The sequence below is a fragment of the Pristiophorus japonicus genome, chromosome 6 (genome assembly GCF_044704955.1).
Source record: "Pristiophorus japonicus isolate sPriJap1 chromosome 6, sPriJap1.hap1, whole genome shotgun sequence".
NCBI classification, from domain to species: domain Eukaryota; kingdom Metazoa; phylum Chordata; class Chondrichthyes; family Pristiophoridae; genus Pristiophorus; species Pristiophorus japonicus.
In genome coordinates this window covers 238579042-238600253 of record NC_091982.1, presented here as the reverse complement: position 1 = coordinate 238600253, position 21212 = coordinate 238579042, and the positions used below count along the sequence as shown (strand labels likewise).

The 21212-nt window shown below is 47.5% G+C and overlaps 1 protein-coding gene across 18 annotated transcripts in view; it reads right to left on the bottom strand.

The window, feature by feature from the left end:
• mbnl1 (muscleblind-like splicing regulator 1) overlaps nt 1-21212 on the bottom strand; it is a 367597-nt gene that overhangs the window by 178984 nt on the left and 167401 nt on the right. For 16 of the 18 annotated variants that reach the window (XM_070883734.1, XM_070883733.1, XM_070883736.1 and 13 more), the window contains one exon: nt 13373-14557. The exons of the other annotated variants lie outside the window; for them this stretch is intronic. In XM_070883734.1, the coding sequence (XP_070739835.1) occupies nt 13373-13546 (174 nt within the window). In that variant the 5' untranslated portion in view covers nt 13547-14557. The remainder of the gene's footprint in view (nt 1-13372; nt 14558-21212) is intronic. 18 annotated transcript variants of the gene reach the window in all.

Sequence of the window (21212 nt, the reverse complement as noted above, 5' to 3'; positions counted from 1 at the left end):
CCACATCCTAACCACTCGCTGCGTAAAAAAGTTTTTCCTCTGTGTCTTCTGGTTCTCGACCCTTCCACCAATGGGAACAGTTTCTCTCTATCTACTCTGGCCAGACCCCTCGTGATTTTGAACACCTCTATCAAATCTCTGCTCACTCTTCTATGCTCTAAAGAGAACAACCCCAGCTTCTCCAGTCTATCCACGTAACTGAAGTCCCTCAGCCCTGGAATCATTCTCGTAAATCTTTTCTGCTCCCTCTCGAAGGCCTTCACATCCTTCCTAAAGTGCGGTGCCCAGAATTGGACACAATACCCCAGTTGTGGACAAACCAGTGTTTTTTACAGGTTCATCATAACTTCCTTGCTTTTGTACTCTATGCCTCTATTTATAAAGCCCAGGATACTTTATGCTTTTTTAACCGGTTTCTCAACCTTCCCTGCCACCTTCAATGATTTGTGCACATATACCCCATGGTCTCTCTGTTCATGCACACCCTTTAGAATTGTACCCTTTAGTTTATATTGCCTCCCCTTGTTCTTCCTATCAAAATGTATCACTTCGCACTTTTATGCATTAAATTTAATCTGTGATGTGCCGCCCATTCCACCAGCCTATGTCCTCATGAAGTCTATCACTATCCTCCTCACTGTTCACTATTTTTCCAAGTTTTGTGTCATCTGCAAATTTTGAAATTGTGCCCTGTACACCCACATTCAGGTTATTAATATATATCAAGAAAAGCAGTGGTCTTAGTACTGACCCCTGGGGAACACCACTGTGTACCTTTCTCGAGTCCGAAAAACAACCGTTCACCACTACTCTCTGTTTCCTGTCACTGAGCCAATTTCACATGCTTGCTGCCACTGTCCCTTTTATTCCATGGGCTTCAACTTTGCTGGCAAGCTAATTATGTGGCACTTTATAAAACGCATTTTGGAAGTGTCACTTGACGAGCTTTTGCACCCTTCAGATCTTGCTCTGCCTCACTGCGGACTTGTAGTTGGGGTGCTACACAAGGAGTCTAGAAGATTAAAGGGTGGTATAAATGAGGTGTGTCAAGAGAAATTGATAAGGCAGATGGGGTCGCCCATTTAGAACTGAGATGAGGAGGAATTTCTTCTCTCAGATGGTCATAAATCTGTGGAATTCTGTGCCCCAGAGAGCTGTGGAGGCTGGGTCATTGAATATATTTAAGGTGGAGATAGACAGATTTTTGAGCGATAAGGGAGTAAAGGGTTATGGGAAGTGGAGTTGAGTCCAGGATCAGATCAGCCATGATCTTATTAAATGGCGGAGTAGGCTCGAGGGGCCAAACGGCCTACTCCTGTTCCTATTTCTTATATTCTTATGTTCTTATACCCTTGCCTAACCCTTAATATCCTTGCCTAACAAAAATCTATCAATCTCTGTTTTGAAATTTTCAATTGAGTCCCTGAATGGCTTAGCTCTAATTTTAAGGTTACGTGCCCCCGTTCTGGATTCCCCCACCAGAGGAAATTGTTTCTTTCTAACTACCTTATCAAGTCTTCCTCAATTTCAAGGGAATATCTAAGCTGATGACATGTGACTCCAATTCCACACACTATGATTAATTCTGAATACCCCTCAGGAAAATCAGGCAAATGCTGCCTTGCCACTTCTTAAAAACAAATTTTTTAAAAATCAACATAATTATAAAGGGACTGGTTTTGTCACCCATGAGAAAACGCATTCAGGGTTACTGAGATATTAAAAGTGCTATTTGTTTCTTTCAGGAAACATTAATGACAAGACAAAATTCCTTCCTCCATCATTTAACTAAATTGGGTAACACCACTAATAAAATGCCATTCGAACAACAACTTGTATTTATATAGCGCCTTTAACATAGTGAAACGTCCCAAGGCGCTTCACAGGAGTATTGAGATTAAAAAAATTTGACGGCAAGCCGCATAAGTAGAAATTAGGGCAGGTAACCAAAAGCTTGGTCAAAGAGGTAGGTTTTAAGGAGTGTCTTGAAGGAGGAAAGAGAGGTAGAGAGGCAGAGAGGTTTAGGCAAGGAGATCCAGAGCTTGGGGCCTAGGCAACAGAAGGCACGGCCACCGATGGTTGAGCGATTATAATCAGGGATGCTCAAGGGGGGGTTTTGAGGCTGGAGGAGATTACAGAGATCGGGAGGGACGAGGCCATGGAGGTATTTTGAAAACAAGAATGAGAATTTTTAAATCGAGGCGTTGCTTAACCGGAAGCCAATGTAGGTCAGCGAGCACAGGGGTGATGGGTGAGTGGGACGTGGTGTGAGTTAGGACATGATAAGATGCTAGAATTCCACTGTGTTCCTTCAATATCCTGGCGTTCCTTTACTTTTCGGAGCAACTGGTCCATGACGGAATATTCCGGGATGCTGGATGGAGTGGGCTTGATGGGACAAATTTTCTTTTCTCACCCAGAATTCCTTTTGTTCCGGTGTGTTTAGTCTGTCCATAAACACATTTGCTTCGGATTAATAGCTTAGATCCTTCAGAAAAAGGGAATATTTCAACAGTTTTCATCCCAAGCCCTGCTGCCCATGTTCAAATTCGTACCAAGTCCCGTTCACCCATCACCCCTCTGCGCCTCGACCAACATTGGCTCACGGTCTGGCAACGCCTCAGTTTGAAAATTCTCATCCTTGTTTTTAACTCTTTCCATGGCCTCACCCCTCCCTATCTCCGTAACCTCCTGCAGCCCTATAACCCTCCGTGATCTCTGCGCTCCTCCAATTCTAGCCTCTTGCATATCCCCGATGTTCATTGCTCCAACATTGACGGCCATGGCTTCAGCTGTCTGGGCCATAAGCTCTGGAAATTCCATCACCCAAAACCTCTCCGCCTCTCTCCTCCTATAAGATACTCCTTGAAGCCTACCTCTTTGACTAAGCTTGGGGTCCGCTGTCCTAATACCTCCTTATGTGGATCGGTGTCAGATTCTGTCTAATAATGCTCCTGTAAAGTGCCTTGGCGGGGGGGGGGGGGGGGGGCTTAAAGGCGCTCTATAGATGCAATTTGTCGTCAAGAAGTAAGATTTAGAGATTTTAAACTGAACGTCTCCACACGGAAAAAAACCCAGCAAAAATCTCACTCCAGCAGATAACAAGGTTGAAACTGAAGGAATTGGCTCCGGAACCATTACTTTATTCGCAGAAGTTGACAGAAAATGCCAAGAATTTGTTTAACTGCCTCTGTTAGGCTGCTCATTTCCTACGATCATCCAGTCGTAACTTCCTGGCCTTGCCTGCCAGGCGAAGGCTTGTGTTCTCTGCCCGGCCTCTGCAAGCCATTTGTTAAACAAATCTGTTTCTGATTACACCAAATGGAATGTTAAAAAAACATACAGCAGGCCAGTGGAAAAAAGACAAGCGCTCATTTTAAAACTTCACGATTTCCAATTGAATGAATGCTCACCTCAAAACCTCGCAACTTATATTTGGGGCAGGAGGCAGTTGACAGATTGTGCTTTAACCTTTCTTTTTATGAAAAAAAAACCCTATATATTTAACTGTAACAACTGATAAAATATAAATGTAGAAACAAAAGCTTGGCTGACTGTTCGACCTCAAGGTGACTGTACGTTAAATTTGTAAAACATATCTTTGAAAGAGAGGGGTGCATTGCATCTAAAATGTATTCTAATCAACGTTCTCTTCATGCTGTGTTGCCGAATAGTGTTGTTGAGGTCCCGCGCAGCCCGTGAGCCGGCTTTTAAACAGAAAAACCGCGCGTGCGCAGAATTATGAATGACCCACGCGTTTAAGGGGCCTTGAGGGCAAAATTAAAGTTAGAGGGAACATTGATTCTAATACATCACAAGGATCAAGGCAACTCCCGGCCTACACAGAGGGCTCACAGCAAGTGATGGCGTACAGCCATGGGTCATTTTTACCATGGCAATAGCCAAAAAGGGGTGACATTATGTTTTTCCTGGCACGATGGCATTTTCTGTGCAAACAAATGGACTAAAATGACATGGTTGCCACGACAACAGCTTTCCTTCAAATCAAACCAGTAATGCTGTAGAGGCAGACTTTGGTTGATCAGAATTTCTGTTGTCTCATTTCAATTGAATCCACATTCATTGTCAGGGTGAGCCAGCACTTAAAGAGTCAATTTTACATGCCCCGATGGTTCAGGTGCACTGTGCCTTGTGTGGAACTGAGTTATACTGAGTCAGATCGCTGTGGAAATCCAAGACTTGAACACATAGTCTAGGCTGACAGTCCAATGCAGCGCTACATTGAAGATGGTATGGCACTACTCAAAGAAGAGAAGGGATTTCTTCTGGTGTCTTCAACAACATTCCTCCCTCAAACCAACTCGACCAAAAACAGGTATTAGTGAAATCTTGCTGTATGATAAAAGGCTGACCAGTTTGCCCACATAAGAAAGAAAGACATGCATTTATATAGTGTCTTTCGTGACCTCAGGACATCCCAAAGAGTTTTGCAGCCAACTAAGTACTTTTTGGAGTGTAGTCACTGTTGCAATGTAGGAAACGCAGCAGCCAGTTTTTGCACAGCAAGCTCCCAAAAACAGCAATGTGATAATGACCAGCTCATCTGTTTTAATGATGTTGGTCGAGGGACAAAAATTGGCCAGGACACCGGGGATAACTCCCCTGCTCTTCTTTGAAATAGCGCAATGCGAACTTTTACATTTACCTGAGAGAGCAGAAAGGACCTTGGATTAACATCTCATCTGAAAGGCAGCACCTCTGACAGTGCAGCACTCCTTCAGTACGACACTGAAGTGTCAGTCTAGATTTTGAACTCCAAGTTCCTGAAGTGGGGCTATGAACAGACATCCTTCTGATGCAGAGACAAGCGTGCTACCCACACCACAAAACACATCATAACAACAGTCACCCCATTTCAAATATGACAGTGTGCATGAAGCATTTGGGGACAATAGGAGAGGGAAGTGTTCAATAAATAAAACTTTTTTTTGCTATCCCTGGATCCACAGTCCAGCGAGAATTCAGTCTGATCAGGAGAGAAACATTTAAAAAATAAAATAAATAGGTGCTTCACATTAACGCTTACTTAATTACAAAGCAGGATAAAAAAATCATAGAATCGAAGAATTCTACAGCACTGACGGAAGCTATTTGGCCCAGCCTGCCTGTGCCAGCTCATAGAAAGTACTATCCAACTGGACGTACTCCCCTTCTCTTTCCCTGTAGCCCCTTCGTCCCTTCAAAGTCTACATCCAATTTCCTTTTGAAAGTTACCATTGAATCTGCTTCCACCACTCTTTCAGGTGGTGCATTCTATATCATAAATCGCTGCCTAAAAAAACATTTCTCCTCATCTCCCTTCTGGATCTTTTGCCCTATATTGGGTCAAAACTGTAGGGTTTATTAAGAGAAAAAAATTAGCACCCAAAACAGCCAAATAAACTTACTTAAAGAAAGGGAACAAAAGAGAGTCCTCTTTGTACTGTCACTATTGGTGCCCTCAAATCTGGCACCAAGCTCATGGTCTACAGGGCTGTAGTAATACCCGCCCTCCTATATGGCTCAGAGACATGGACCATATACAGTAGACACCTCGAGTCGCTGGAGAAATACCACCAACGATGTCCCCGCAACATCCTACAAATCCCCTGGGAGGACAGACGCACCAACATCAGTGTCCTCGATCAGCTCCGTTGGGCGGGCCACATTGTTCGCATGTCCGACACAAGACTCCCAAAACAAGCGCTCTACTCGGAACTCCGATATGGTAAGCGAACCCCAGCTGGGCAGAGGAAACATTACAAGGACACCCTCAAAGCCTCCCTGATAAAGTGCAACATCCCCACCGACACCTGGGAGTCCCTGGCCAAAGACCGCCCTAAGTGGAGGAAGAGCATCCGGGAGGGCACTGAGCACCTCGAGTCTCGTCGCCGAGAGCATGCAGATATCAAGCGCAGGCAGCAGAAGGAGCGTGTGGCAAACCAGACTCCCCACCCACCCTACCCTTCAACCACTGTCTGTCCCACCTGTGACAGAGACTGTAATTCCCATATTGGACTGTACAGTCATCTGAGAACTCACTTTTAGTGTGGAAGCAAGTCTTCCTCAATTTCGAGGGACTGCCTATGATTTAAGAAGAGGTTTGTTTTTCAATGATTTACTATACACAGAAAATTTTGTCAGGGAGGTATTGAAAAAAGAACTTGTATATTTTAATTAATGATTCTCTCTTATAATGCTCCTTAAATGCTTCACGCGCAGCGAGCACTTTGAAATGGAGTGATAGATCTATCTTACCCTCACCTAACCTCTCCCGACAGAGGGTGACTCATTGAAAATACCAAAGACAGTCTGAGGTTCAGTAAGTGCAAGTATGTGGCAATGGAATTTGCAGACACAACATCAGAAGCCCTTGAATTCTGAGCTTGCTCTGACCATATGTCTTCTCATGCATTAGGTGGAATAAGAGGCTCCAGAAGGTGGCATATGTTGGCCCCATTTTATCGTTTTGTATCGTTCTTTGCTCTCCCTCAGCTGTGTCCTTCAATGCTCTACCTCCTCACCCTGTCCTTGCTGAAATTGAGACTCACTGTACCATTTGCTGGTCTTTCTCAACACCTTAGTTTTTCCCCTCTGCTTACAACCCACCGGCCTTTTTAACACCTAATCACCAGCTCCTGATGCGTCTCCTCTTTGCTGCTCTTTTGAAACTTGGACCCTCACGGATTGCCAACCCTCCAGAATTGTCCTGGAGTCTCCAGGAATGAAAGATTAATCTCCGGGAAAGCGGTGGCAACTCTTGTGCATTGGTTGCAAACATAGGGGGGGGGGGGTTGGGGGGGGATGGGGAGGATATTGAGGAAAGCCATTAGATTGATAGTCAGGCGTTGTCCAATCAGGTAATGAAGAGACCGTTCTCTTTCCAATCAGCACGGGAACGATATCCTCCGCGAGGATAGATGTGTCGGGTGCCTAATGGCGGGAGTGAGGGGGCGGTTAGCGACAGGAGGTCCCGTGATAAAATCTCCAGGAATACATTTGACCAGTGTTAGCAACCCAACCTGCCTATGGGCTTTGGCCCATCACCTCAGCTTCTCAATTACAAAAATACACTTGTGACCAAGGCAACACCTCACAAACCTTGAGCGTGTTGGTCGCTGAGAAACGAGATGAGGCTTGCTGGGGTGTTAACAGGCCAGGTACGGATTCCCATCATGCCGGAATAGCCGATCCCCTAAAGCCTTTTGAACTTGCGCCAAACTCCTCAGGAGCATGCAGACTGTGCTGTACAGGGATCAAAAATCAGACTCAGTCCAAATACAGCCTTGCTCACAACACTTCAACCATTTGTGGGATGATACGATCATCAGTATTTGGTTTCCCCTGAAAGAACATTCCATACCCAGGCAGGGCAAGAGCAACACTTTCAGATCCAAGAAATGCTAGCCTCCTCCCGTTGGAAAAATTTAAGGATCAGCGTACAGTGTATACAGATCACAATCACAAGATGGACACAGATGGGGAAGGCTACTCGTCCCGTCCTAATGTTTGTCAGTCACGGGATGTGGGCATCGCTGGCAAGGCCGGCATGTATTGCCCATCCCTAATTGCCCTTGACAAGGTGGTGGTGAGCCGCCTTCTTGAACCTCGTGGTGAAGGTCCTTGCCACTGGGCCAAGACCTGGCTCTGTCAAGCCCATGTGGCAGCTGGTGTGCAACGGTCACGTTAAAAAAACCCACGTACAGGCATCTTCCACCCTTCAACATGTTGTTCGGGACCTGGAATATTAGGTCCTTCATTGAAACACCAGTGAACTCATCTCTTTTTGGTGTGGAGGCAAGTCATACTCGATACGAGGGACTGCCTAAGAAGCAGAAGGTGAAGGTATTCCCAAGTTGTCGTGGTGGTTCAGTACAACTGAGTGGCTTGCTAGGCCATTTGAGAGGGCAGTTTAGAGGCAACCACATTGCTGTGGGTCTGGAGTCACATATAGGCCAAACCAGGTGAGAACAATAGGTTTCCCTTCATGAAGGACATTAGCGAACCAGATGGGTTCTTACGACAATCCAGTAGCTTCATGGTCATCATTTACTGATACTAACTTTTTTTAAATTGCAGATTTATTTAATTAACTGAATTTAAATTCCCCTCGCTGCCGTGGTGGGATTGGACCTCGCCTCACCAGATTATTAGTCCAGGCCTCAGGATTATTAGTCCAGTAACATAACCACTATGCTACCATACCCTTAGTTTACCTGTCCAGAAAATCTTATAGTCCCCCATCACAGCATACAACTGTTTCTTGAATGATTCCAGGTTTTGTGTCTCCATTATCCAAGCCAATAGTCATTCCCGTGTGCGACAAATTACCGATATTTGCAACTCTTGGCTGACACCCTCGTGCAGTGCCAAAGCAGTGCTGTGTTGTCGGAGGTGCCATTCTTGGGCTGCGAAGTTAAACTGAGGCCTTGTCTGCCATTTGCATGTGGCTCAGATGGATGTTCAAGATGCAAAGAGCCTCTTCAAAGAAGAGAAGGGAGTTTCAACCGGTCCTGGTCCTACCATCAAAGGTTTACTTTGAAGTAGTCCATGGGATTTACATTTTCTTTCTCATATAGCACTATGAGGTTCCCCCAAAGTCAACTCTCTTCATGGTCAAATAGCTCAAGTTTCTCTAATGTTTTCTCATCAACTACATGCGATATACGGCACAGAAATAGGCCATTCGGCCCAGCCAGTCCATGCCGGCGTTTATGCTCCACTCGAGCCTCCTCCCGTCTTTCCTCATCTAACTTTATCAGCATAACCCTCTATTCCCTTCTCCCTCATATGCTTGTCTAGCCTCCCCTTAAATGCATCCATACTATTCGCTTCAACCACTCCCTGTGGCAGCGAGTTCCACATTCTCACCACTCTCTGGGTAAAAAAGTTTCTTCTGAATTCCCAATTGGATTTCTTGGTGACTATCATATATTGTTGGCCTCTAGTTATGCTCTTCCCCACAAGTGGAAACACTCTCTCTGCATCCACTCTATCAAAAAATTTCAGAATTTTAAAGAATTAGGTCACCCCTCAGCCTTCTTTTTTCAAGAGAAAAGAGGCCCAGCCTGTTCATCCTTTCCTGATAGGTATACCCTCACAATTCTGGTATCATGCTTGTCAATCTTTTTTTCACCCTCTCCAGTGCCTCTTTTGATAATATGGCGACCAGAATTGTATACAATACTCAAAAGTATGGTTCAATACAGGTTTAGCATAACTTCACTATTTTTCAATTCTATCCTTCTAGAAATAAACCCTAGTGCTTGGTTTGCCATTCTCTGTTCCACCATCATTGCAGCTTCTTTATCTTTTTGATCTCCATTCCCTGGCTTTTCTCCATTGTCCAATCAGGCAATGAAACATAGAAACATAGAAAATAGGGGCAGGAGTAGGCCATTCGGCCCTTCGAGCCTGCACCAGCATTCAATATGATCATGGCTGATCATTCCTTCAGTACCCCACTCCTGCCTTCTCTCCGTACCCGCTGATCCCTTTAGCCATAAGGGCCACATCTAACTCCCTTTTGAATATATCCAACAAACTAGACTCAACAACTTTCTGTGGTAGAGAATTCTACAGGTTCACAATTCTCTGGGTGACAAAGTTTCATTGTCCAATTGACGTGGGAAGGCGGGGCACCATGAGGATGGAGGCTGTAATGTATTTGCTTCATGGGTTCTTTGCTTAAGAATTCATAACAACACATTGCTATTAAGAACTAGTTGGTTTATTAACAAAGGTTTAACAATCACACTACACATTACCAGTTCATCCACCAGGCTCACAATCACCTCCCTCATCGTGGATCCCCTAAACACAACTGGCTGGGGTTTTATTGAGTCTTGTGAACATCACGTGACTGGCTAAGCTACTCCCAACTCAACAGCTCTACAAACCTGTGAGCATACTCACCGGTGCATACATTACAGAGGTGTCGGGCGAACCATGGCGGAGGTGTAGGGGGGTGGCGGGGGCCTGAGCGGTTGGAAGCAGGAGGTCCGCATGATAAAAACTCCAGGAATCTATCCAACCAGAGATCACTGACCTGCCTGCACCATGGGCTTCGGCTCAGCGCCTCGGCTTCTTAATTACAAAAATGACATGTAACTAAAGCAACACCTTAGCTTGTTGGTCACTGAGAAAGGACTTGTAGGTGTATCATATTCCTACACTTACTTACCACGTGAATATCTATCTCCCTTTCACACACTTCCACTGACTTTGCAGCTATGATCTCCTGGGGTAGTGCATCTCACATTCTCACAACTCAGTTGCATGAAGAAGCTCCCCCTGGAGTCAATTTTAACCACTTTAGCTCCAACTGTCTCATAGAATCACAGAACAGAATCATCGAATAGTACAGCGCAGAAGGGAGAAGGGGGCCATTCAGCCCATCGAGTCTGTACTAGCTCTGTCGAAGAGCAATCCATTTTCTCCCGCTGCCCCGCTCTTTCCCCACATCCCTGCAATTTTTTCTCCTGAAAGTATTTATCCAATTCCCTTTTAAAGTCGACTGTTGAATCCGTATCCACCACCCTATCAGGCAGCGCATTCCAAATCCTAACCACTCGTTGCGTAAACATAGAGACATTGAAACATTGTGTCATGTATTCAACTATCATTGTAACCCATGTATAAGCTGACCTAAGTTGTACACCTTGAGAATATTGACCACAAGGGGAGAACTTGTGGGAGACACTCCTAACCTGGACTTTCAGGTATAAAAGGGGAAGCTCCACCCACCTTCATCACTTGAGGTCTTGGTAATAAAGGTAACTGGTCACAGAGTGACCTTCTCTCAAGTATGGGCCTCGTGTGCATTTATACTGTATAGCAAGGACATATCACATAGAAACATAGAAAATAGGTGCAGGAGTAGGCCATTCGGCCCTTCGAGCCTGTACCACCATTCAATATGTTCATGGCTGATCATTTTTGCAACTTTAGTACCCCATCCCTGCTTTATCTCCATACCCCTTTAGCCATAAGGGCCACATCTAACTCCCTTTTGAATATATCTAATGAACTGGCCTCAACAACTTTCTGAGGTAGAGAATTCCACAGGTTCATAATTCTCTGAGTGAAGTAGTTTCTCCGCATCTTGGTCCTAAATGGCTTACCCCTTACCCTTAGACTGTGATCCCTGGTTCTGGAGTTCCCCAATATCAGGAACATTCTTCCTGCATCTAACCTGTCCAATCCCGTCAGAATTTTATATGTTTTTATGAGATCCCCTCTCATTCTTCTAAATTCCAGTGACTATAAGCCTAGTCAATCCAGTCTTTCTTCATATGTCAGTCCCGCCATCCCAGGAATCAGTCTGGTGAACCTTTGCTGCACTCCCTCAATAGCAAGAATGTCCTTCCTCGGATTAGGAGACCAAAACTGTTCACAATATTCAAGGTGTGGCCTCACCAAAGCCCTGTACAACTATAGTAAGACCTCCCTGCTCCTATACTCAAATCCTCTCGCTATGAAGGGCAACATGCCATTTGCCTTCTTCACCGCCTGCTGTACCTGCAAAAAAGGTTTTCCCTTATGTCACCCCTGGTTCTTTTGCCAGTCACCCTTAATCAGTGCCTTCTGGTTAACGACCCGGTTGACTTATTTAAAAAATATTATTCCAACAGATAATGTCAGGAAAAGCTGTGTGCCGTATAATAACAGGACATCTTACATGGACACGTTAATGAGGAATTGGAACTACCGAGAAATGGTTTTTGTGGAGAGAGAAACAGTTAATGTTTCGGGTCGACGGCCCTTCTCACGAAGGGTCATCGACCCGAAACGTTAACTCTGTTTTTGTCTCCACAGATGCTGCCTGACCCGCCGAGATTTCTAGCATTTTTCAGTTTTTATTTCAGGTTCCAGCATCCGCAATATTTTTCTTTTGTATGTGGAATGGTTTTTATTTGGGGAGAGAGCGGCTTCACCTCCGTCACAATAACTTTGCGCCTATCTATAATGCTTTTGTATCTTGAGTTTGTAATTGAATGAAAAAATGTTAACAGGGACGAGGCTGCTGGCAGCTCACATGACCTTAAGCCTTCAGTGTCAGGCCTCAGAAACATTTCGTCGCACATAGTGTGAATAGAGTGCAGGTTTGGGTTGAATTCCTTTTGACTCCTGGTATTATACGAACGGGACAGGAGTACATTTTATCTCTGTCCTTTCGGCCTGGGCAACAGAATGGACCTTCTAAACCGCTGTAAAGGGGTGCTGCCATTTTCTTTTTGTATGGGATCCCCTCACACAGTATTCGGTTCGCTATTCCAGAAGGTCTAAAAATAGTCAGCAAATTACACAGGCCATATTCATTGTAGTACTTCAGCTCCGAGACACATTGACTGCCACCATTCTTCTCAGTAGACAGCTCCGCCTGGCACCGTGAGCGCGCACAAATCTCCCGAAAGTGAGGCTGCGTGCCTCACCGATTGGACGCAACGCGTAGACGTTACAGCAAAATCACTGCCCATTGGCTGGAGGCTTATTCACACAAACAAACGCTGTCCACATTTTTTTTCCTTTAGAAACATAAAAACATAGAAAATAGCTGCAGGAGTAGGCCATTCGGCCCTTTGAGCCTGCACCACCATTCAATAAGATCATGGCTGATCATTCAACCTCAGTACCCCTTTCCTGCTTTCTCTCCATACCCCTTGATCCCTTTAGCTGTAAGGGCCACATCTAACTCCCTTTTGAATATATCTAACAAACTGGCCTCAACAACTTTCTGTGGTAGAGATTTCCACAGGTTCACAACTCTCTGAGTGAAGAAGTTTCTCTTCATCACGGTCCTAAATGGCTTACCCCTTATCCTTAGACTGTGACCCCTGGTTCTGGACTTCCCCAGCATCGGGAACATTCTTCCTGCATCCAACCTGTCCAGTCCCATCAGAATTTCATATGTTTCTATGAGATCCCCTCTCATTCTTCTAAACTCCAACTTTAAAATAGGGGCGCGACACCCTTCGATTAATGCACACACCAAAGTAGACATCATTGCATTAACTTATAAGCTGCATTTCCACCCCGCCATCCCTTCCCGCCCTCCCCCCACACCCTGCAATCATGGCATGACATCAGTGTGGAAACCTTATTCTGTAAAGCATAACATAAACAGTGACTCATGTGTAACAGAATCAACATTTCATTACAAAGCTAGTTTCTTTTCCTTTAACCGTTTAGCACAGTCGGTGGGTGTTGCTGTACACCATCATCGTATGCATGGGATATAAAGCATTGCACACATACAGTAGTTCAGTCCATTGACAGTATTATACACACAGACACACACACAAACACAGGCGCGCGTGCGTAAACACACGCGCACGAATCAATGAGGCATTTAGATCATTTGGGTACTTACTTTCAGTGAATCGAAGCAGGCGATTACACGTCCATTTTCAACTTGGCAACTTTTGGAAGGATGTGCAAATTTACATTCTGTGTCTGGCCGTGAGCAAGTCCCTCTTTGAAACTCTCTGCACACTTCCAATGTCAGCCATTTTGTGTCCCGTATCTGTGCCACGCTAACCGCCATGGTTGTGAGTTAACAGGCAGGTGAGATATTCCGGAACAGTGCGGGGATAAACAGGCAGACGGCGGTGTGATGAAGGTCGGTTAAAAAAAGACTCGGCGTTCTCCGGGGGAGGAAAAGAACGCTCCTTGTATCTTCTCGTTTCGAGCGCACGGAAGGTTTTTTCGATAGAAAGATCACCACGAGGAAGTTTCCTTCGAGAGAAAACTCCTGGCATTAGATTGGCGAGGTTTTTTTTTAAATTTCAAAAAAAATAAAATAAAAGGCTTTCTTCTTCTTAGTTTGGTGTAAAAAGCAACAGTGCGATCGGCGGTGAGGAGCAGTAGGTCAGACCCAGGACAAGCTGTGTACTCTCAGTAACCCATTCCACGTTGCCAATGTGAGGGCCGTTTTGAAGCCTGAAAATGGGACAATCTCGTCGCTGACAGTGAAAATCCCAGTTGCTTCCAGTAGAGTTATTCGAAAGGCAATATCCAGCCAGCTGATTGGACCAACGTTTCTTCGCTGTGCAATCGATGTCGATCAAGTCACCCCAGCTGATTGCAGCAATTTAAAGTGACCAGCTTTTCGCTTTTTTTTTTGTTTGTTTAAATTCCCTCGATTGTTTCAGGCAGAAGGTAATCTTTTTCAGCGGAGTCTGCTTATTTTTTTTGTGTGTTAAGTGATAATTCTGTGTTCGTTACAGTAAAATAGCAATAGAGCAACGCCAGGCTGATATACTGCCAAAAGTTTTTTTTCTTTCTGTCTCTCTCTTTCTCTCTCCCTCTCCCTCTCTCTCTCTCTCTCTCTCTTTCAGATCTAGGTGGGAATGAAGGGGAGGGGGGGGAGGGCGGGAGGGGGGAAAAGGAGGAGGAGGAGGAGGAGGGGGGGGGCGGCGATTGTACTAAAGCCGGAGGGGTTGGATGTGCAGTTGTTGCAGTCTAGCTGGTAGCAAGCAAGGCAAAAAAGCAGACACTGCTCTAGAAGCTGTTCCAAGCAGCAGAGACTCCAGGAAAGGCACTTCTCAGTACCAACCTGTAGGAGAAACAGATATATCAACATTTTACCAACCAGTATTTAACTCCCATCCCATAAAAAGAAAACAAAAAAAAAATAATGAAACCCCGAAATGAACAGGAAATTAATAAAGAATAAAAAAAACACCTTCCTGCGTCAAGCTGGAAGTAACATGCAAAGGCAACAGTCTACCTGCGTATGTAGTGAAATCGGGGAAAAAAAATACTTACAGTGCAGCAAAATGCAGCCAGCCATTGTACATTATTAAAAAAAAGGCCGTTTGTCCCCTTGTGAAGCAATGCATGATAGGGAGACAACCAATCAGGGAGAGTGTTGCAGCAATATTCTGGGCAGGAAGCCAGTAGTGGAGGCTGTCTCATGAAAGGCCGCGCCTGTCAGACATTCATTGCTATGCTATAAGCACAGAAAACGCTCATCAGATGCGACTAAATTCTGCTGCGTGATGTCAAACCATGTGCTTTTTTTTTTGCGTCTTTAAATTTACCCAACATGCAGTTAGTGGATTAATCCAGGCTAGCTTTTCACCAGCTTCCAGCAAGAGCCAAAGCACCTGCAGAATCTCTCACACGCACTCTCACACGCACTCATACACACATGCACACTCACACTCACATCCATGCACACGCACTCATACACACACGCACACTCACACTCATGCACACGCACTCATGCACACACACTCACACACACGCGCGCGCACACATCCATGCACACATACTCAAACACACGCACACACACGCATGCACTCTCACACGCACACTCACACGCACTCACACCCATGCACACACACACCCATGCACACACACTCACACATAGACTCACACCGCACTCACATTCCCATGCACACACACTCATGCACACACACGCACTCACATGCACACACATACACGCACTCACACACCCATGCACACACTCATGCACACACACTCACATTCATTCAAACAACACGCACTCACACACTCATGCACACACACACACGCACACACAACTCACACTGATGCACACACATGCACTCACACATGCTTGCACACTGACGCACTGGCACGCAAACACGTGCAAGCACACACTCACACATGCTTGCACACTCCCATAATCACACGTATACACACATTCGCACATGCTTGCACATGCTTGCACACTCACACACACACACATGTGCACACATACACTTGCACACTCCCACACTCCCACATACACACATGTGGACACACACTCTCCCACACTCACACACACACTCTCCCACACTCATACACGCTCACACACACATCCGCGCAGACATGGGCACACACGCTTGCACACGCACTCATGCGCGCACAAGCAAACACGCAAGAGTCAAGCCTAATCCTGCCGACTCTGGAGTTAACTTGGCAACGCCTGAGGCACAGGCTCAGTACAGTGTTTTGCTCTCAGGAACGAACAGGAGAGAGAGAGAAGAAGGGGGTTGCTGTGAATGGTACGTTCTCTTCTCCCTTCCCCCACCTGCAGCCCGCCCCCCCCCCCCCCCATCCCCCTCCCCCACCGCCAAAAGCAAATGTGGTCCTAAATCCTGTCACAGCCCTAAGGTGGTGTATCATGTTATAAAACTGTTCCATTCAGCCAGTGGCCACTTTCTCAATATATCACAGCCAAGTCAGATATTAACAAAAGCTGCCTTTATGGTGATCTTTTTTTTCCAACCGTCGAGATCCGCGTTAAACGGGGAACAGAGGAGTCACAGTGCTGTCTGAATGCCCGGCATAATCCGAGCCCTGCCAAGGTAAAATGCGATTCCATTACACCAACATTAAATATTAAGCAAGGCAATTTGATTTTAGCAAAGTCTGTGTGCTTTCGAGCTCCCGCTGGCCCCCGCCTCACCCAGAAACCTCCCCTCCCCGCTCCGACTGTGTAGGTAGTGGCTTCAGTTGAAGCTGGGATCAGACCCATTCACATGTCATTAACCCTGCATCCACTGAGTGGCCATGAATCTATCCGGTGAAGTTTTCCTCCTTTCCCCACCCCCCTTTAATTTATCCCACGTCAACGGTTGCCCACCGAGGGAGTGAGAACTCCCTTTCATCCACAACAAGGCACAATTCTCCCCCGCCCCGATACCGTGCCGTCTTCTCCAGAGGAATGTTGTTCTTCCTTATCACCCCCGCCCCCCACCTCCGTCATGCCACCCTATTCCATCCTATCCTGTCCGCCAGGGTGGGACCAATGGTGGCGATGGGTTCTATCGGCGTCCGGCAGCCGCCTGTTGCCTTGCTGCAAGAGGCTCGTTCCAGCAAGTGGAGGTCAATGGGGAATTTAACCCTGGAGGGTGTGACCCCCCCACCCCGAGCCCAGACTTGTCCTCACCCGAAGCGCAAGTGGTGGTGGTGGTGAGCGAGGGGAGGGTGGGGGGAGAAGGGGCAGTGGTCACCGGACAGCAGTCAGGAGTGGGAACCCAGGCTGATGCGTGCCGCTTCCCTGGCACAAAGCACCGAGGTCAATTGTAGCCAACATGCCACAATGGAGAGGCGCTTAACTCAGCATGGACAGATGATGGAACGCTCAGCCCGCCCGAGACTGTGTCGCTCAGAATCATAGCGGGGCTATGCACTTCACGCACTGAACATTATCAACACGGGGCACTCAATGCACAACCAAGCTCCAATTACACCCCCAACAGTGCCCTGACGAGAATTGAATTAAATCGCTCCATCTTGATTGATGAGCGACACCAAAGCTCTCATGCGCAAAGGTATAGATTGCAATCATTCCAAGTTGGCACTTATCGAGGGGCCTGCTAAGTTACGTTGCAAGCGAGTCAGGGCAATTTGAATAGAACAGAGTTCAAAATTATTCTGGATTTTTATTAAATTGCGGCTGGCTTGCTACAATATGCACCAAATATCTTTTAATTTCCCATCGATGGCCATATTGCTGAGGCTCAGCGATGCAATTCCTGCATTCCCCGGCTACAATCGATGGCCAGTGCTGCTTACTGGGGCTGAGCGGCTAAGGTTCAACATCTCAACATCGGGAAAAGGACAGAAAAGCAACAATGTCCTTTCCAGATATGTGCCCCATCACCTCCTCTCCCCCAACTCTGGCGTGGGTTAAACGCACTTCTGCAAAGGCACGTGAGAAATCAGGGGCACAGGAGCTAAATCAATTCAGGGTCTTGGGCCTCTCTCGCAGGACTGGTCTAAACTGCAAAGAATGGCCCTCCTTCACGGCCCCAGTTGTATCTGGCTCTGTGAATCTGCCCAGAATGTAGCCTTAAACACTGGGATCTGGGATCCCAATTAAAAAAAAGACCAATATAAACAGACCACGACAGACAGAGACACACATCCACACCCACACCCACACACATACACAGATACGCAAAGAGCTATTTGCCAGACAAAAAGACCACTTTAAACTACAAATGGAACATGGCAAATGTTGAATTTAAGGAGTAGTTTTAAGCTCACCCGCCCGACGGACAACATGCAAGATTGGGAGCCATGCCTGACTTTACTCTCCATTGGACACTCCCAGTGCAGTGCTGAGAGAGTGCTGCACTGCCAGAGATGCCGTCTTTTGGATGAGATGTTAAACCGAGGCCCCGTCTGCCCTCTCGGGTGGATGTAAAATATCCCGTGGCGCTGTTTTGGGGAGTTATCCACGGTGTCCTGGCCAATATTTATTCTTCAATCAACATCACTAAAAAAAACTGTTTATCTGGCCGTCAGCACATTGCTGTTTGTGGGAGCTTGCTGCGCGCTGATTGGCTGCCGCGTTTCCCACATTACAACAATGACTTAATGACTGCACAATTACGATTAAGTCAAAAAGTACTTAATTGGCTGGAAAGCGCTTTGGTAACATCCTGAGGTCATAAAAGGCATTATATCAAATCAAGTCTTTATTTTCTTTTGAAGGCAACGAAGAGTCATTTTGGGCGGAGTGCAAAACCAGCGATTCACCCCATCCTACGGAATTCCTGCTCGGCGAGAAAGGATGAAATTGTCCTTGTTATGTTTTGGCCTACTCTAAAGAGGGCTGGTGAGAGGGCATGGATGGGAGACCTCCGCTGCTCCCTCTCCTGCCCTGCTACTCCCCCTGGTACAGCAGAGATGGTGCTGGGGCTCACCATGGCAAGTAAATATATGCAGGCTAGAGTTCGAAAATTAATCTTCTGTCACTTTGTCTCTTTGGCCTGTTCTCTCCTGTCAGATTTATCCCTGCAAAGGGTCATATTGTTAAATATTATTCCCTTTTGTGATGTTCAAATGTGGCACTTACCCCACCCGCCGCGCCCCCCAACCCGCCCAACCCCCATTCCCCCCTCCACCATCACCCCCCCACCCCATCTCCTCCTCCACCCCCATCTCCTCCAACCCTCTACAGCCCCCCCAACCCCCATTCCCCCCTCCACCATCTCCTCCTCCAACCCCATCTCCTCCAACCCTCCCCAGCCCCCCCAACCCCCATTCCCCCCTCCACCATCACCCCCCCACCCCATCTCCTCCTCCACCCCCATCTCCTCCAACCCTCCACAGCCCCCCCAACCCCCATTCCCCCCTCCACCATCTCCTCCTCCACCCCCATCTCCTCCAACCTGCCTAACCCCCATTCCCCCCTCCACCATCTCCTCCTCCAACCCCATCTCCTCCAACCCTCCCCAACCCCCCCAACCCCCATTCCCCCCTCCACCATCTCCTCCTCCACCCCCATCTCCTCCAACCCTCCCCAGCCCCCCCAACCCCCATTCCCCCCTCCACCATCACCCCCCCACCCCATCTCCTCCTCCACCCCCATCTCCTCCAACCTGCCCAACCCCCATTCCCCCCTCCACCATCTCCTCCTCCAACCCCATCTCCTCCAACCCTCCCCAACCCCCATTTCCCCCTCCACCATCTCCTCCTCCACCCCCATCTCCTCCAACCCTCCCCAGCCCCCCCAACCCCCATTCCCCCCTCCACCATCTCCTCCTCCACCCTCATCTCCTCCAACCCTCCCCAACCACCCCAACCCCCATTCCCCCCTCCACCATCACTCCCCCCACCCCACCCCCTCCAACCTCCTCCTCCACCCCCATGCCACCAAATTCCCATTCCTCCCCACCCCCCACCCCACCCCTCCCTCCCCATCTCCTCCACCACCTCCATGCACCCCCCCTCCCCCTCCAACCTCACACCCTCACCCCACTGGTTCATTCCCCCATCTCCTCCAACTCCCCCCCACCCCCATTCTCCATCCACCCTCCACCCCACCCCATCCCCTCCCACCCCCATTTCCTCCTCCATCCCCATGCCCCCCTGCCCCAACCCCCATCACCCCCCCCACTCCACCCCCTTCACCCCTTCACCTCCACAACCTCCCCGCCCCCATTTCCTCCCCCACCCTCACCATCCCCCACCCATCCCCTCCCACCCCATCACCCCCATCATCCCCATCTCCTCCAACACCCCTCCACCCCCATGCCTCTTCGCCCCCCCCAATCCCCATTCCGCCCCCCCCCCCCCATCCCTCCCACCGCCCACAGCTGTGCTCCCATCTTTTCCTGAACAGATTTGAGTTGTGTTACAGTGCGGCTTCACAAACGTTGGCGACCCCCCCCCGCTGCCCCACCCAGGTGGTCATTCCTCACTTGGCAGGTAAGCTTCAACAGGCTGTTCTTTCATGGCGGGCACCATAGCCAAGATTGATCCTGTCCACACTCACAGACCAATGTCTGCTCACTTTCCACTTCCACAGTTACATCAAGTCTCCAGCACAGAAACAGGCCATTCGGCCCAAATGGTGCGTGCCGATGTTTAGGCTCCACATGAGTCTCCTCCCGCCCCTTTTTATCTCACTCTTTCAGCATTACTGTCTAATCCTTTGTCCCTCATGTGTATATCCAGCTTAAATGCATCTGTGCTATTCACCTCAACTACTCCTTTTGGTAGCGAGTTCCACATTCTCACCACAATCTGGGTAAAGAAGTTTCTCCTGAATTCCTTATTAGTTTTTAAAAATGTATTCATTCCGGGATGTGGGCATCGCTGGCAAGGCCGGCATTTATTGCCCATCCCTAATTGCTCTTGAGAAGGTGGCGGTGAGCCGTCTTGAACCGCTGCAGTCCGTGAGTTGAAGGTGCTCCCACAGTGCTGTTAGGGAGGGAGTTCCAGCATTTTGACCCAGCGACGATGAAGGAATATCAGGTGTGTAACGGTGTGTGACTTGGAGGGGAACTTGGAGGTGGTGGTGTTCCCATGCGATAGAGGTCACAGGTTTGGGAGGTGCTGCTGAAGAAACATAGAAACATAGAAAATAGGTGCAGGAGTAGGCCATTCAGCCCTTCGAACCTGCACCACCATTCAATATGATCATGGCTGATCATGCAACTTCAGTACCCCATTCCTGCTTTCTCTCCATACCCCTTGATCCCTTTAGCTCTAAGGGTCACATCTAACTCCCTTTTGAATATATCCAACGAACTGGCCTCAACAACTCTCTGCGGTAGAGAACTCCACAGGTTCACAATTCTCTGAGTGAAGAAGTTTCTCCTCATCTCGGTCCTAAATGGTTTACCCCTTATCCTGAGACTGTGACCCCTGGTTCTGGACTTCCCCAACATCGGGAACATTTTTCCTGCATCTAACCTGTCCTGTCCCGTCAGAATTTTATATGTTTCTATGAGATCCCCTCTCGT